At 38.3% G+C, this 17,429-nt stretch overlaps 1 protein-coding gene across 1 annotated transcript; it reads right to left on the reverse strand.

Annotated features, from left to right (window-relative positions):
• Positions 1-105: 105 nt before the first annotated feature.
• On the reverse strand, positions 106-16,782 carry slc30a2 (solute carrier family 30 member 2). Its single transcript, XM_073493223.1, has 8 exons — positions 16,700-16,782; positions 6,984-7,189; positions 5,392-5,538; positions 4,106-4,259; positions 3,723-3,942; positions 3,130-3,235; positions 1,420-1,554; positions 106-251 (listed from the first exon to the last, which is right to left on the reverse strand). Exons 1-8 carry the CDS (start codon positions 16,780-16,782, stop codon positions 106-108), a joined length of 1,197 nt encoding a protein of 398 aa, XP_073349324.1.
• Positions 16,783-17,429: the final 647 nt, after the last annotated feature.

A 17,429-nucleotide genomic window follows, 5' to 3' on the forward strand; every position in this document is an offset into this window, starting at 1 on the left:
TGAATACAGCTCTCACTGGTCCAGCTCACCCAGAGGGAATGACAACGTGCCTGAGTCCCGTTCCATGTCCTGTTGGGTCCAGTCTGGTGCGGTCCAGTATGGGTATCAGTCACTGGGGTCCTGGCAGTGGGAGCAGTGGCTCATGTCTTCAGAGTAGAGCTCCACCTGGATGGTGATGCTGTAGAAACCAAACTTGGTGTGGAGCAGATCAGTGGCCTCCTGCAGCACAGACTGAGCGTCAGCACCCTCCTCTGTGGAAAACAACACAGTGAGTCTGTTTTATTAAATACTGTTAGACTAGTTTTCTCTTTTTTTACTTTTATTCATATAACAGGGCTATAACATGACAGCAAGATACAACTTTTCTTAGCTAGTGGCAGAGACAGCAGAATGACTGTAGTGAACACTAAATATATTTGTTTTTTAGAAAACACTTTAAAGCCTTTAAAAATAATGTGTATCCACTCTCTGTTGGAGATGATACTTAAGGTTTTAGGAATTTTGCACTTTTTATCCACTACATTTATCTGACAGCCTAATACTTGCTTTGCAGATTTATACATAAATAAATGCATAACAAATCTATAATCACATCAGTAATTAAAATGTACAGGCTGTGATATTAAAGTGATGTGACATTATTGTATCAGTTACAATCCAATCATATAGTACTATATACTGTATATATCTTTCTGAAATGGACAATTCTGCACTTTTACTCTTGGTACTTTAAGTATAATTTGATGCTAATACTTTCTTACTTTTCTGAAGTCAAATTTTGAATGCAGGACTTTTAGGAAGAGGCAGAGTATTTCAGACTGTGGTATTACTATCTTTATGTAAGTAAAAAATATTAGGTCTCCTCCACCACTGGTTAATTACCATCTTACGCAATATGTCCTTCAAATAATATTGCTATAATTTTAAGGCTATATCTGATACATAATGAATCTCGATATTTTGAAATCTCCTCAAAAGCTCTTCATAAATACTAGGACTGGGTGACAAAATAAAATATCACAATATTTTTGACCAAATACCTCGATATTGATATTGCAACAATGTTGTGTGGATGTGGATGACTATTGGTACTTTTACTAGATATTGAGGTAAAGGCAACTATAAGAACAAGCAGGACAGTCAGAAAATGACATCACTTTATTGTTATGCAGCCTTTAAAACCAGGAGAAGACAACACTTATGTCATATCAATGTAACGATATTAAAAATCTAAGATCATATAAAGTCTCGTAACACGATAACAATGTAGTGTCGATATATTGTCCATTGTATATTTTACAACAATTTGTGCAACATACAAAACCTTTTATTCCTCGATCCTCAATTTCCTGAATAGTTTCATCTGCTACCCTGCTGTATTTTAGTTAGTATAAGGCATATATTGTTATGTTACATTACCGATGGCCAGGTGAACAGAGACCAGAGCCTGGCCTAGAGTCAGAGCCCAGAGGTGCAGACAGTGCATAGACTTCACAGCCTTCACAGACAGCAGCACCTCCTTCACAGAGTTAAACTCTATTCCTTTAGGAGACCCTGAAAAACAACAGACCACACATTAATACACAGTAGCTCCCAGAAAATGTCCTTTTATGCAAAACACAGTCTGCTATGTATGGCTACAGACAGGAGACACTGGCTTTTCTGAGGAGGATAAAAAGCCTGTTCATCTTCTTATTAACATATTTTATTTCACTGATCTACAAGTTAAATTTGACATTTCATAATTGGCTACATTTCTGAGTACAGATTCTACTGCTGCCGGAAGACAAAGCCGTGACTGAGTATGTGTTCAGTATACATACATGAAAGTAATATAAAATAAATGATTCTTCTTTATTCCTTCAGCACAGGCCTGTTTCTGTTGTTACTGACTGTTTTAAAAGATGCCTCTGGCTTTACTTTTGTGAGGGGCATTTTAAAGGAAGTTCACTGATGTGCAAAGAGAATTTTAAAATGTCCCCAAAAGTCTTGATGTGACATCCCCGGGATGTGACCATCTGCACTCTTGTTCTTTGTTCTGTGTAAACTTTCATGTTGAAACAGCCAACTGAGGTCTGTGTATTTATGTACAGCGCTTATGTAATTTAACATGAGCCATCTACAGATACGTGAGGAGATTTAACCTCGACATGATGGCCTTCAGTACATTAAAAATATGTTTCAGATCTACTCGTGGATTCATAGAACACGAGAGCCTGAAGCGTCATGTGACCTTGTCAGTCAGGTCAAAACTCGACAGCTTGATCTCAGCTGCAGGCAAAACAAACCCCAACTCTGTGTGATGGTCGACGTGCCATCGTTAGATTAGATTTAGATTTTTATTTTGAAAATGTTAAAAAAATATATAATATCACAGTAATCCATTAAGAGGTTTAAGTCATTTTCAATAAGAATAATGATTCCAGCTTCTTAAATGTGAATATTTTCTGGTTTCTTTCCTCCTCTATGACAGTAAACTGAATATCTTTGGGTTGTGGACAAAACAAGACATTTGAGGACGTCATCTTTGGGAAACACTGATTGACATTTTTCACCATTTTCTTACATTTTATAAACCAAACAACTAATCTATTCATCCAGAAAATAATCAACAGGTAAATCGGCAATGAAAATAATCGTTGTTTGCAGCCTTAATTACACGGGACGAGCTGTATGAAGCCTATTTATGTTTTTTAGGGGGTTGTTTTTTTACATTTTAAGATAAATCTCCAGCTACTTCAGTTGTTTAGGAGAATGCGGCAACACTGTTGAGCCGTGAAGCTCCAGAAATGTTTTTTGGACAACAAAAATGTCCTTAATTAGTGAGTTTTAGATTAGATTAGCTGTTTCCTCCTTTTTGTGAGTTTATGCTAAGTAAAAACCCTCCTGGCTTCAGTGTTATATAAGGTAAAACTTATCTGAGTTATTCATTACATTTTTCCTCAGATTAGTGTTTTATCGTTTTAAGCAAGTAGTTTTGTTGTGATTATGAAATGGTGGCTGTGGTCTTGAAATTTTTAAATTTGAATCCCTACTTTTTTTTTCACTAGAATCACACTGGAGGATAACTTTTTCACAATAACCCTCTCCCATCCTTAAAGAAAAGCCTGTTCATTGATCTCCAAGTACCTTCTAAGAGTATCCTAAAGACGTCTCTGAGGATGGTGACGGTGGTGCAGAGGACGAAGACCGAGAACAGGAACGTACAAATGGGATCTGCAACTTTATACTCGGGCTGAAAGATAAAGATAAAAGAGGTTATGGAGACTTTAAAGAGGGCAAAGAGGCATCAGATGGTGTTTTTTCACTGTCACAAGCCATTAAAGTGCCCAGGGCGAAAACAAGGGAACATCTTGCATGATGATAGAAGTCTTAACCCTTTCATCCATAATAAACAAGACTCTGAATAAATTAATTCTTTCTTCTCCCACTTCTGTACACAATAAAATATTTAAAGCACACCATGATGTTTTTTTATTAGGTATTATTAAGTACATTTAAGACATATTATAAAAGGAATATTCAGTTAAAATGCTAAAATTTGAGTATTTTAATCCTGAAAATTTAAAAATCAATTCAATATCTGCTTGTGAATTTTATAGAAAAACTCCTGCAGCTGTTTTTAGACAATAAACTAGTCAAAATCCAGCTAAAATCCAACATTATAACAACAAGAAGGAATAATTCACACTTGTAATTCACGAATGTGTGCTATATCTGACCCGAAAGTAGATGATGATCGCCGCCACCAAGACGCCGATGCTCTGCAGCAGGTCTCCCACCACGTGGATGAAGGCGGCGCGGACGCTCGTGTTGCCGTGGCCGCTGAGGAGCGTGTGGGAGTGTCCGTGAGAGACGGGACTGTGGCCGTCCTCGTCAATCTGGTGATAGCCGCTGCCGTGGGCGTGGAAGGTGGTGGAGTGATGGAGGATGTAGGCCATGCTGTAGAGAGGAGGAGATGATTGTCTGCCATTTCTAGTCAAAATGCCTCATTACACTTTGATAGAGGACAAAATTACCTAGAAAGTAACATTTCAGTGAGCTATAGGGACTTTCTGCTACATAATTTACCATATTAACACCCATTATGCTGAGAACCACTCACATTATATTGACGATGACGGCACACCCGGAGGTGACCAACATTACGTGGCCATCGATCTCGTAGTCGTTGCGTACGATCCTCTCGATGGCTAAATAGACCAGAGCCCCCGTGACAATCCAGATGGAGATGACTGAGATGAACGCCCCGAGGATCTCTGTGGAGAGACGAGGAGAGAGAGAGAGAGAGGATTCTTAATCACGTTGACATAGTAACACAGTTCATCGCAAAACACACGCCATCTGAATCCCACAGTGGGACGTGAAGTTAAATAACAGACAGCATCCCTCAGAGGCAGAACATCAAACTAGAGTCAGACACAAAAGACACAGAGACTCACAACAGAGAGTTAGACACATGGAGCACAGGTGTGTTAACAATTACAGCTTTGAATACAGTTTAATAGCAGCTTATTTTCATGAGTTGACAAATCTTGCTACAAGTAAGGATTCTCCTACACATGGGGTTTAAAACACCTGGTGGAACAGAAACTCCAGAGTTTTAAGTCGAACAACAACTTTCTCTGTCTGGATACGACAGAAAGCAGTCACATTAAAGGAAAAGTTAACCCAAGACAAAAATAAAATTCAGTGATTACGTACATGCCATAATCCAAGTCTCCAGAAGCCCCAGGATCCCAAATTGATTTGTCAAAACATTTTTCAGCCATGTTTGTGGCAACAAAACCAGGTGTTTTAAGCCAAAACATGATCTTTTCCTAACCTTAACCAAGTTGTTTTTGTGCCTAAACCTAACCAGAGCATAAGCACACCATCACAACATAAAACTGAAAATTGAACCTAAAGAAATATAAAGTTTCAACATATCCGTGGTTTGCAGAACAAAAAGGAAAAAGTACACTGTCAACAGTTATTCTTGCGATTGGGTTGACCTGCCAACAGGCACCATCTTAAGGAAAGGAAAAATAACAGTTGCAGCATTGTACACTTGCAGATGTTGTCATGTTGACAATGGCACTTTCAGTTAAAGAAAGTAATAGCTAATTAAGTTTGAAAAATGCCTACACCTGCCTAAAAAAGTCACGAAAAACTACAATTATAATGTTGTCTGAAGGTGGAGCTGACTGGTCTGAAACATCAAGATTTGAACCAAGGAGTGTTTCCACCACCCGTCTGTTAATCAGTGATTCTTACATTTAAATATCAATAAGTAAATGTACTAAATTGTTCATCCAATTATCATCAACCACTTTAAACATTCATTCATCTTCTTCTCCTCCTGCCTCACTCCACCCATCCACTCAGAGGTGTCTGATCTGTCGTCCTGACCTGATCTGTGCCAACCAAAGTTCATGGTTTTGGTGGGCGGTCTGGAGGAGATCCACAGGGAGAACAGGCTCACCATCATACTGCCAAAGTCTGTCAGGAGGTGGGCTGCGTCAGTCATGATAGCCAGGCTGTGAGCCAGGTAGCCTCCTGGAGGAAACCAGAACAAAACCAAGAAATATGAGTTAGCCTTGCTGACCTTTTTTGTTTTCAGTTTTTATCAAGTTATAAAGAAAACTGTCTTTAAAAACCTGCTGGTCAGGAGTGTGTCACCAACTGTGAAAACACCCTCCACCTTTAATAACATCCATCTCAGCCATTTAAAGGTTTGTTAAACCTGTAGTTCAATGCAGCTACAAACCAGGAAATGTATTAATTCTTAGACACAGGGTAATGCCTCGGGTAAAAGAGATGCAGTATTATTTTATATCATCATAAACGTCTGGGAAATCAGCCAATGAATGTGAGCCATTTCACACTCCTGGTTATAAAAAGTTTGAAGCTTTGTTCTTTGTAGTTTCTTTGTTTTAGAGTGAAATGTGCAGTTAGTCAAGATGTCAGCATAACAGTATTTACATTACAGTCCCATCAGTTTCTGCATAAAATCTTTTTTTTCAATCAGAAGAAGTAAATCTCTGTAACGGATGTGTGATATGAAAGTTTTCCCTGTTGAATTGTATCGTCTTAAACGTTTGCCCAAGAACAGACAAATATCAGAGGAGCACAAAATACTAACTAATCAATCCAGGTTTTGTGCACAAAGTCAAAATCTCAAAATCTTCTCTGCAGCTGTTTCAGAGGATTCGGGAAGACACATGCTAACCATGTTCGGCCAACATACGTCAATGCACTACACCAAAACCTGGTTGTTAGGGTCAAATTTATGTCAGCCTGTCAACAAGTGACCACAGTGGAATTAAATTGATGTTTGTCAGAGGATAGGAGCTGATGATCAGTGATGCGGGACATAACAATTGAGACAAGACAAGACACAACTAAGCGTGTTCCAAGACATGATTGGATAAGCACATTATCGTAGGACAAACAAACATTGATGACAGAAAGGAGGGGCATAAAAGAAAAAATTAAATTATTAAAATTGGAAAGCAGTACTGGGATGTTGGCACTATATGTTGAAGTAATTTTGTGGAGGTCTGTGTGTGGAGGTGTTTGTGTGTGGAGGTGTTTGTGTGCATGTGTTGGGGTGTAGTTTAGAGGCAGCCAGTAAGTGAATATACAAATAAAGTATAATACATTATAGGTTATAGTATATAACAATCAATAATACATATGTAATAATAATAATAATAATAATAATAATAATAATAATGATAATGATAGAAATAAGGAATGTATTTATTTATTTTATTTTTTAAATACATTTTTAAGCTTACACAAAGACACATTCATAACACAAATCATAGTAGTAGTAGATAAACTTCAGTGAAGGTTGATTTGGTCATAAATAGTGTTATAATTGATATGAGTGGCTGTCTTGACCTTCTTTTATTTTGAAAATGAACATCACTGAGAAACAAACATGTCTGACCTTCTGTTCTCTTTCCTCCCTGAGGTTTGAGTGTATAAACTTTTACCTATGACTTCGCCAATCATGAAGACGAGGCAGACGGCTGAAGCGATGTAGAGTTTCTTCTTGGCCAACAGCTTGTCCACACTGTCCTCACACACCAGGGCTTTGGCACCGTGGCAGTGGGCACCGACGGGTCGTTTCAGCTCAATGGCGCCGGCCATGCCTCCGTTTTTAAAAGGGAAGTCGGGATCTTTGGAGTCTGGGAAGGAGCTGCAGGGATACAGAGGGGATGTGTTCATGAGGACAGAGATGGATCCTCCCTAACATTCGTACAGTTGTTGAAGCTGCTTCGGTTTGTAATAATGCAGGTTATCACTGTCACTCCGTTCTGCAGTATATTAGAGCACTGAGTGAATTGATTTTTTGAGTAAATGTTGCTGCAGACATAATGTTGTTTGAAAGAGTTACAATAAACTGAAACAGATCTTCTAAATTAAGTGGACTACAATCAATGTTCAGTAAAGTGGAAGAACGGAGAGATCGGTCAGCCACTGAAGAAGCTTGTGAAATCGATTAATGTTGACAGTGAGGTAGGTGTGTATGAAAACACTCCTCTTTCCTTTTGCTATTGACCCAGTAAGCATAGTTTTGGTGATTTGCAAGTTGACAAACATTTAGACATTTAGGTTTATACTGGGCTGTATTTGTTTATAAGGTTATGATTAGCCTAAATGTTGTTTTAACATAATTTAACTGCTATGTTTCTAGTGTCAAACAGACCCTATTTTACCCCAGATGTCAAAATGCTCTAAGTGCACCACTGTTAGCCATCTCATTTTGCTGCTCCCAGTCGTAGGGGTTTGTCACTAACTGAACTGAGTGGCATATGCGCAACTGCGTCTTGAACAGCTAGGTAAGACAACGCCATTTGGACAAACCACACACAGTAATTGTGAATTAAATTGGGAAAAAATGCTAATGTTCCACTCAGATTAGGCAGCTACTCATTCCCAATCTCAGATTCACATGCTAGCATTTGCTACAGTTAGCATCTCACTTTGCCGCTCCCAGTTAGAGGTTCTCAGAGTTTAGATGAGAAGTCAGGAGGTCACCAAAGGACACGTGGATATGTGAATGGCAAAACATCTAACCAACAGACAGATCAAAATAAGTTTCCATCCCTTGAGCCATTCAGATTCAGGTTTTCCCAATAACAGTTTCTATATTATTGAGCGATTCTTCTGTATGTTCTCAGTCAAACAGCATATCTGACTACTGAGAGGTTGTTTAACATTGCTACATGTTTAGACCGAACCATTTATGTTTCAACCTGGGAATTACAGATATAGGCTACTTCACATTTGACAACACAATACAATGAGCTGGATTTTAATCATGAGAACAAAACAAAACGCTGAATTCTCCATTTTCTTCACACACAAACACACACACACACACGCATACACACACATATACGCACACGCCCAGGTTGCTATTCTGTGCAGTGAGGGAGAGCTGCGATGATGTGGGTAATGAGGTGGAAAAAAACTAATTTGGGCTCACTTCAGATAACCACACACACACAAACACACACACACACTTAATGTCACACTCTTCACATGGGAGATTGCCAGTGTTTCATTGTTAGCCTTTATCTCTCTCACACACACATACACACACTTAAAGTCTTACGGGATGTCCAAGCTGAAAAGATGCAGCCAAGTGGAAAACAGATTCTGTTCAATTATACCACTGGGACGTAAGAGCAAACACCCCCCGAACGCACGGACAAAAGCGCAACACACACACATAGCCTGCACACACACAACGCATAAAGTATACACACTCGAGTGCTCTGAGGCCTGAGGGCAATGTTATGTTCAATGTGAGCATTTTGTTCTTATGGAGGGAAAAAAAACACGATGCTCATAGTCATTGAAACAGTAGTGCAAAATATGCTTAACCAAATGTAGATGATGAAAATAATGCTGAACAGTTACAGCAACACAAACAATAATAAATACACACACATCGAACATGCCCAAAATATAGAGGCATTATTGTTGTATAACAAATATATTCACCACATTATCAAGGGAGAAGAATTAGCTGTTTAAAATAGAACCTCCCCAGCTAGCATCTTACTAGCCTCTGTTAGCTGACTGTGTTTTCTCATAGCTAAGGGGTGTCTTTCTTAGTTTGTCTTAAAAGCCTAAATATTACTGAGATTTTCTGTTCATTTCTAAATAATAAATGAGCATCTAGCATTGGACATTAAAAGAAAATCATCTAATTTTTTTTTAACAAAGATTGAACAATGATTATTTTGTTAGCATTTAGCAATGTCCACTTTTCAACAAGTTTAACCTGGTTTTAGCCAAATGACTACATGATTTTTGGCCTAAAACTCATCAATTGTTATTCTGACATTTCACAGCAATGCAATTAAAATCTACTTGCCTGACAAAAGAAGTGAAATAATATTCTATAATATTCTTCACCTCCAAAACACATGAGCGTGCACTGCCTGACTACACTGACCGTACTGTAGCTCTGGCTAGTCAGCTGGGGGATTAGCGGCTAGTCGCTTGCCACATTCAACATACTGTCTTAGCTTTTCAGACTAATAAATACATAATACATATACGTTAGCATTAGCCGCTAAAGGAGTGTGTTGCTGCCGCTCCCGTTTTCTTTGGCTCAGGAGCTGTGTGCTTTGTGGTACTTAGCAGCTGAGCAACAATCTGTCACTGCTGTGGCTGCTCACAAGAAGAAGACAAAAAAACAGCAACATGGTTTACTGTGTTTTCCTTTATATAGCCTAGTTTTAAAAAAATTCAAACGTTTTAGTTAACTGATTGTAGTTTAAGTACAGAGCCCCTGAAGTCCTGGAGATAATATTTTTATTATAAGATCCATACAATCTGGACTATCTGGTTATCTTGTTCGCACATGTTACTATCTTGTGTTTACAAGTTCTAAAAATATAAAACCTTTTGGGACCTCAGTTTTATTAATGTGAGTTTGTCCCGGTTTGAAGCCAAGGCTTTCCTGAAAAATATCTGCAATATCATCAAACATCAAGGTAAAAAAAATATCAAATAACAGAGACATTTCCCACGTGTCTCCGTACAAACATTTGGATGTAGCATCTTTTCAACCAGGTATCATAAATAGGTCTAATGTGTAAATCTGAGCTTACCTGTGTATACTATTTAATTGCAGCCTAATTAGTTTGAAGGGGTAATAAGTAGCGCAGTGAGAGTTGATTCGATTGATCAATGAGGTAATTAGTTCTTACTCAAACACACTTTTCCTGCCAAAGCTGCCTACCTGATGGAGTTGCTACCCCAGGGGCACCTTTAAATCTTCACTAATTACCAGTCAGGAGTAAAATAAAGTCATGTTAGGCTACTAAACCTTAAATGAAGAGGGTGTGGAGACTTTTCAATGGCTATTCAAACCAGTCAGATTTCACTTGGACACAGCATCACATTGATGTCTCACTCATGAGACTGTATATTGTTTCTGATGAGAAGATCAGGACATGAGGTGATCCTTTAGCTGTTTTTGACCTCTGCAGTGCTGCCTTTTTCCTGCTTTTCTTGATAAATGCAGACATACTGTCTAGTTTTTCACATTTGAATATGTGAATTTCTATACGCATTTTATTGTTTTTATTGTTTCATCGTCATCTTGGGTTTTTTGGTGCCAGAAGTGACCATATTTGGATGAGAGGGTGGAGCTGGGGGACAATATTGATTGGATCTGACTGAAAACCCAAAAACACGCAATGCTAGCAACTTTTCAATCCCAAGGTAGCCACGCCCGAAATCATACCCTGCGTTATTGTTTATTTTAACCTAAATAGGACCTTTATTTACAAAATGAACATCACGCTGTGTTGAGGAAGACTTGAAACTGCAGATTGAGACCATAAACTCACCAGGAAACTGTTCACTGAGGTAATAAATCAAGTGAGAAGTAGGGTCATTTTCTCATAAGCTTACATAGAAACTGACTACTTTTTGCCACCAGGTCATTGCACATGCACACTTGCTTTATAATGTCCAAAAGGTTCAACAAAATAAGCAAATGCTCTTATTTGATTATACACTAGGTATGTAAGATAATGCACTCAGACTTGTGCAGTTAATGATTTTTACACCCTTCAGAGATTCTGCTTCTTTGATGTCCGTCATCATTGATTATCTCTTGTTTAACTGCTAACTTCCAAATAAACCACTTTGATAAGCAATCCAAAGGTAATAAAGATCTTTACAGTTGCATTTAATAAGTGGTTTAATGATTTCTGCAGTCATCATCCTGCCTACAGTAACATAATGTATTCAGTCAAGTTTGTTTCAGCTGATGCATTGACTTGTTGTTTGGCTGAGGTCATGTTGTGTCTCCTAAATGTTCGGGTCAGTAAATATCCCTCAGGGCAGGTGTGTGGTGTTTGTTGGCTCTTTCTCTGACACTTGCCGTAAGGAGCGGTGCCAGGACCGGAGGGAATATTCAGTGATCTGTGAAATTATATGATATCAAGAGACCTCAGAAGAGCTGTCCACTGAAAACAAAACTAACCATCGAGCATTTAATTACAGCTGCAGCGCCATACTATATTTAACAATGCCTGCAGTGAGAAAGGATGCTGAATGTCTTTGGAGAGATAGTGTTGGTATTCTGTGATAATCTTATTATTACTGTTATTTTAGCACTTGCTAGGACATGTCTTTGTGGCCTAATAAGCATCATTTTGCAGTGTTTCATTGTTCATGTCAGCTGTTTTTGATGTAAGTCTTAAAAATATGCTGATCTAAGAGTTATTTCTCCAGGTGGATCTCAGTTCTTTTTGGTCAGTATGTGTCTTTACATATTGTCTCTGTGTTTCTTCAGCCCAGTTGCCAAAATAAAATGTTGGCATTTTACACCTTCGCAAACCACGGCTACATCCACATTTTCAAGTTTCATATGTATCATATCAACATATCTACATACATAACAGCTGTGCCAGACAGCCGCCGAGCAAGAGACCACTGTTCGAGACTGCGTTTCAACATTTGTAAGTGTGAAACCACTCGATATTTTGTAGCGAGACGCCGGGACAATTTCTAGCTTAACTTAAAAAATTCAACATATCAAACATAAAGATTCAACATATCCGAGGTTGTTCTGATTGGGCTGGTTCCTTTTATATCTTCTCTTAAAGGAAAAGTTCACCCTAAAATGAAAATGTTATTTACACCCTCCACCTCCACTTCCCAGGTGCAGCTACAGTGAAGATTTTGGCTCAAAAATGGTATAAATAACATATTTTCAAATCCATTTCAAATCAACTTTTCCTTTCGATGAATTGCCTAACATTTTGGTAAATATGCTTATTCGCCTTCTTGCTGTGAGTTGTATGAGATTGTTGATGCCAGGTGTTTTAAACCTGCAAAAAATAGCTCAATGACTCCTCACCCATTACCGGTAGACAAGCTTGCCTGTCTGTTGTTTTGTTGTTTGTTCGATTGTTTGTTTTTTCTGGTGTGTCACATTGGACATCACAAATGTGTCGGAAAACAGGGAACAGAAAGCTGCATGCAGACCAGTGACAAGAGTAAGGTGGCTACTTTTTTATTTTATTTTAACACCAACTGAACAACGTTTGAGGGCTGTTTGAAAGGAGAAGATTGGTAAGTGTTTACGCACCTCAAACGTAACCTAAACATGCATCTTAGTGTGTCCACCTAGGTGTCATGTGCCATTTGACCTGAAAATAAACAGCTGATTGTGCCCTTTTCCACTGAAGACAAAAGCCAGATGTTAGTGGGTTTTGTGAAGTATGATGGTGAACTCTGTCAACATTATATGTGCTGAGCTGCTTTAAAACTATTTAGTTAGAGGAGTTAAATGCTTGCTTCATCTTGTCTCTATATAAATATTTGTATATCAAATCATTTTCCAATCGTTTTCTATGATATTAACACATTTTGTCTATGAAAAACCGTCTTTGAGCGGGCTAACATGACTTTAATCATGATTTAGCCTTCTGAGAAGATGACTTTTAAGTGTTTTGATAAATAGACCATATTCATAACAACCTATTTGGAAAAATCTCTTCAGGGACATTAAGTTAAACTTCTCTTGGCTCGAGTACAAGTTGGACCAGGCTGGTAACCACGGTCCATAAGAAGTCTGGCTTCACTGGTTGCTGTCTGGGGAATTGTGTGGAAGCTGCAGCAGCAGTGACGGATCCAGCATCTCCTGCCAGACACACATTAACCCTCAGCCAATTATGCTGCCAGAAATATCACAATTACCACTGAGAAAAACGACCCAACTAATAGGCTTTGGTAAATACAGCTGGGTGACATCATTTAGACCAATGGTAAGTTATAAGGAGTGATATGAAAGGGAATTTGTTGATTTTCTGTACATAACACCACCAACCCTTCAGCTACACGAACATAAACTGTGATTAAATTAGCAGCTTTATTTGTCCTCAACATTACCTCAGATTTATATTTTTATGTAACTGGTACAAAACATCTTTAATTGGAGGCTTTAGCCTGGTTGCTTGGTTGGTTGGTTGGTTGGTTAGAAATGGTTGAAGTTTTTGGTCATGGTTTTTGTTACCGTCCACATGATCCAGCTCTTTTTTGGGGACCAAAACATTTATTTTGTAAACTCGTGACTTTCCCATGGGATCTGGCAGATTTAGTGTTTCCCCACATCTGGACACCAGAAGTCTTGTTTATGGTGAATAAGGTTACTTTACAGGTGGACGTCATGAAAACACCTGCTGACTGTTAGTGTGTGACCGAGAGCTGTTTTTTTTTTTTTTTGTATATTTTTGAAAAGCAGTTGTGGAAAGAGTGCTGAAAATCTGTACTTATGTCAGAGTAGAGTAAGTACGTAAAATAACAGACTTGAGAAAATAGAAGTATGAGTACTCCACAAAATGTCTTAATTATAGTAATTTGAGTAGTTGTAATTAGTTACTTTCACCCCTGATGAAATGGCACCTTTGTTTCATGAGTTATAACAAATGGACTTATTGATGTTGATCATTTATAAATGCTTTTTGGATCAGTTGTAAACCATTAATAAGAACATTTTTGGGTTCCCAGGTTATTAATGGTGTTTATCGATCAATCAACAAATCAAGCAAACATTTTAAAAAACGCACTCAGCTTCTCAAACATGAATATTATATTGTATTATAGATTATCCTGTATTTTGGGCCTAGAACGATGGCACAACGATTGAATGGAACTAAGTACATTTACCCGAGTACTGTACTTAAGTACAATTTTGGCGTACTTGTACTTTACTGGTGTATTTCTAGTTAATGCTACTTTATACTTCTACTCTGCTACAATATGTAAGCCAGTATTTAAAAACAAAATAAAGATCAACTCCACCTCCACCTTTACAAGCTGCAACATTAGTGATGTTTACACACAGTGTTGTAAAAAGTACCCAAAAGTTATACGTGAGTAAAAGTAAAGATATCGTGTTAAAATATTACCGAGGTAAAAGTGAAAGTCACACATATGAATAGTACTTGAGTAAAAGTCTTAAAGTATCTGATATTAAATGTAGTTAAGTATCAAAAGTACAGGTAAAAGTAAATTATAGATATATTTATATGTATGTATATATGTATACTTTGAGTTGCCCAATTATCGCCTTTGTCGATTATTATATCCAATATTTTGTATCTTTCTGAATCTTCAGAATCAGTGCTGTTTTTATAATCTGATAGCTGATCAAAAGATTATTAAAGAATCCACTACTTTGACTCTGATGCAGCCTGTAGTCTTCAGTAACTAGTAACTAAAGTTGTGAAATAAATGTATAGGAGTAAAAGTACAAGATTTGCCTCCAGAATGTGGTGGAGAATAAAGTAGAAAAACAAAATTGTACTTGAGGACAGAACTTGAATAAACAGACTTAGTTCCTTTCCATCACTGCTTACACATCAATGCATCAGTAATTATAATCCAGTGATATAAAATATATGTATTCTATAATGAGCCATCCACTTTTGGTAATATAAGTACGTTTTGGTACTAACTTTTATGTACTTTAACTTTAGTGAGATTTATTTACTTGTAATGGAATATTTTTATTCTAATGTAGCTACTTGTTCTTCAGTAAAATATGTGAGGACTTCCTCCTACAGCACTGACGATATAAACCACTTTACTGCCAGCTGGAAAATGCTGAAGATGACACAGTACAACACACACACACACACACGCACGCACACACGCACGCACGCACACACATACACGCACACACACACGGTGCAAATGGTGCATGAAATCTTAAATGTGGTGCCATATGCACCTTTCTCTCTCTCCCTCTCTCTCTCCCTCCCCCCCCCCCCCCCCCTGACTCTCTGAACCCTGATAATAATTTCTATAATTTCTACAGGATATTTTGTCTCCACCTCGGTGAGCGGTATCTCTCAGAGGCCTCAACATCTGCAGCCTGACAGTTACAGAACATGTCCAAACGTTTCCTTTATTTAATTATAAAACATCAGATTGCTGTCAGATCTTTTAAACGTAGTGGACTGACTGACTCTGAAAGGTGAGAAGCAGCTGATGTGAGATCCCAAATCACTTCCAGCTACCTCGGAGTCTGCAGCCTGTCACACTTATTGATTAGAGGTATGAGAAGAGATGCATCAGGAGGCCTCATGACGATCCGCTTTTTATATGACGACGATGTGACGACAGAGAAATATTTTCCACTTGATTAGTTTTATTTTCCGCATGTGAGCTGATATTTCTAATGTTAACATGAGGCTGCAGGAGGATGTTGAAGCCCGCCAGGTGTGTTTGTGCAGCAGCTGAAGAGAATCTGTTGCAGAAAATTCATCTTATTTATTTGCGTTATTTGATTTGTTTGAGGTATTTTGGTGACGAAACACCAGCGCAAGATCACTTAATTATTAGGTTATTATTTGTATTTTCATTATTTTGTTTAATGACTTAATGACTGTTTTGCATGTATTTTTTTTTTTAATAATTACAGCTCCAAAATCTACGTATAGGCCTATTTTTTCGCCTTATACAACGTTTTATTTACTCAAGCTGATTTTTGTCATTTTTGGAGAAGAATCATTTCAGTTTCTCTGCTAAAAAACATATTTTACGCTTTTACAGGCCAGTGAGTTTATCTTTTAAAAACCTAAACACGTCTTGCGCCAAAAATCTTACCATATAACCACACTAAAGATAATAAATCTCTCCGGATGTATTTGTGGCACCTTAAAACACCTGCATGTATTTACTGTGTTGTCAGTCTCGGTGATTTCCGTCTCTTTCCGTCCCTCCTCATGCAGACTGGACGTGCAGCGTGCAGGGGAGAACCTGCCTCGTGCCTCCCTAATGACAGATGATGAGTTTTTAGCATTGCTCAGTGAGCTGGCCCGGGGCCATTTGTCACAGGCTGTCCAGAAACAAGCCAAGCATGGAAATGAATTTGTTCATTCACATAAAACAGCCCACAAGAGCCGGCAGCCTGCTTAACATGCACCACGGTAACAACACCGTGCGTTACACACCAGCTTCACTACATGCAACAGCCACAACATAATCTGCACGCATCAGCACAATATTCACTTTGTGCTTCAAAAAAAAATCCTCAGACTTTCTTTAAACTTGAGTATTTCTTTTAAATTAAAATAGATGAATAAATTGCATGCATAATGTCACATTTCACAGGTAACTTATTCTCCATGCAGCTGCAGTCACATAAAACATGACATGTCCTCACCTTTGCAGTTTTAAAGAATACATTTTCGCGTTCTTCTCGTGTATCAGTTGAGATTTCTCCGAATTTGCAGCGTTATTATCCATTTTCAGTACTATTATTATTATTATTATTATTATTATTATTATCACTCAACCTGCAGTCAGTCTGTGTCCCGTCTGAGAGGAGAAAAAAGAAGTACAGGTGATTTCCTTTTCTTCTTTTTTTTTTTTTGGAGGATGCTGCAGGAGTTGCCGAGTGGCTGAGAATCGACAGGTCCGCTTCCCTCTATCTTCACTCGACGCGGGGAAAAGTCAGCCGAGACCTCATTTCTGTGAGCAGTGAGACTTCAGGACAAAACGGATAAATTCCTTCATTGCGGCGCGGAGAGGCAGGAGGTGGAGGGAACCGTGTCTGAGGGAGGTTTTAATTAGGGCTGGAGTTGTAGCCTCGAACATGGAGCTGCAGCGACAGTGACAATGAGGCTCAGAGCTCTGAACACTGCAGCTGCTGTTAGTGGACAGGACAGGAGCTTCAGTACAGCCTGGTGCAAGCAGGACCTCCGGTGGGTGAATCATAATGGGACAAGCATCAGTGTGAACGAAAATCAATTCATTCACAGACACACATTAAGCCTGGCTGTGCTTAAACTTTCCACTCACATAAAATACAACAAAAATATAAACAATATGTTAAAATTGAGATTATTGCACAATGTTCGGCTCACATGTTTTTTCAAATGTCAGTTACACTT

The sequence above is a fragment of the Pagrus major genome, chromosome 22 (assembly GCF_040436345.1).
Source record: "Pagrus major chromosome 22, Pma_NU_1.0".
Classification (NCBI taxonomy): Eukaryota; Metazoa; Chordata; class Actinopteri; order Spariformes; family Sparidae; genus Pagrus; species Pagrus major.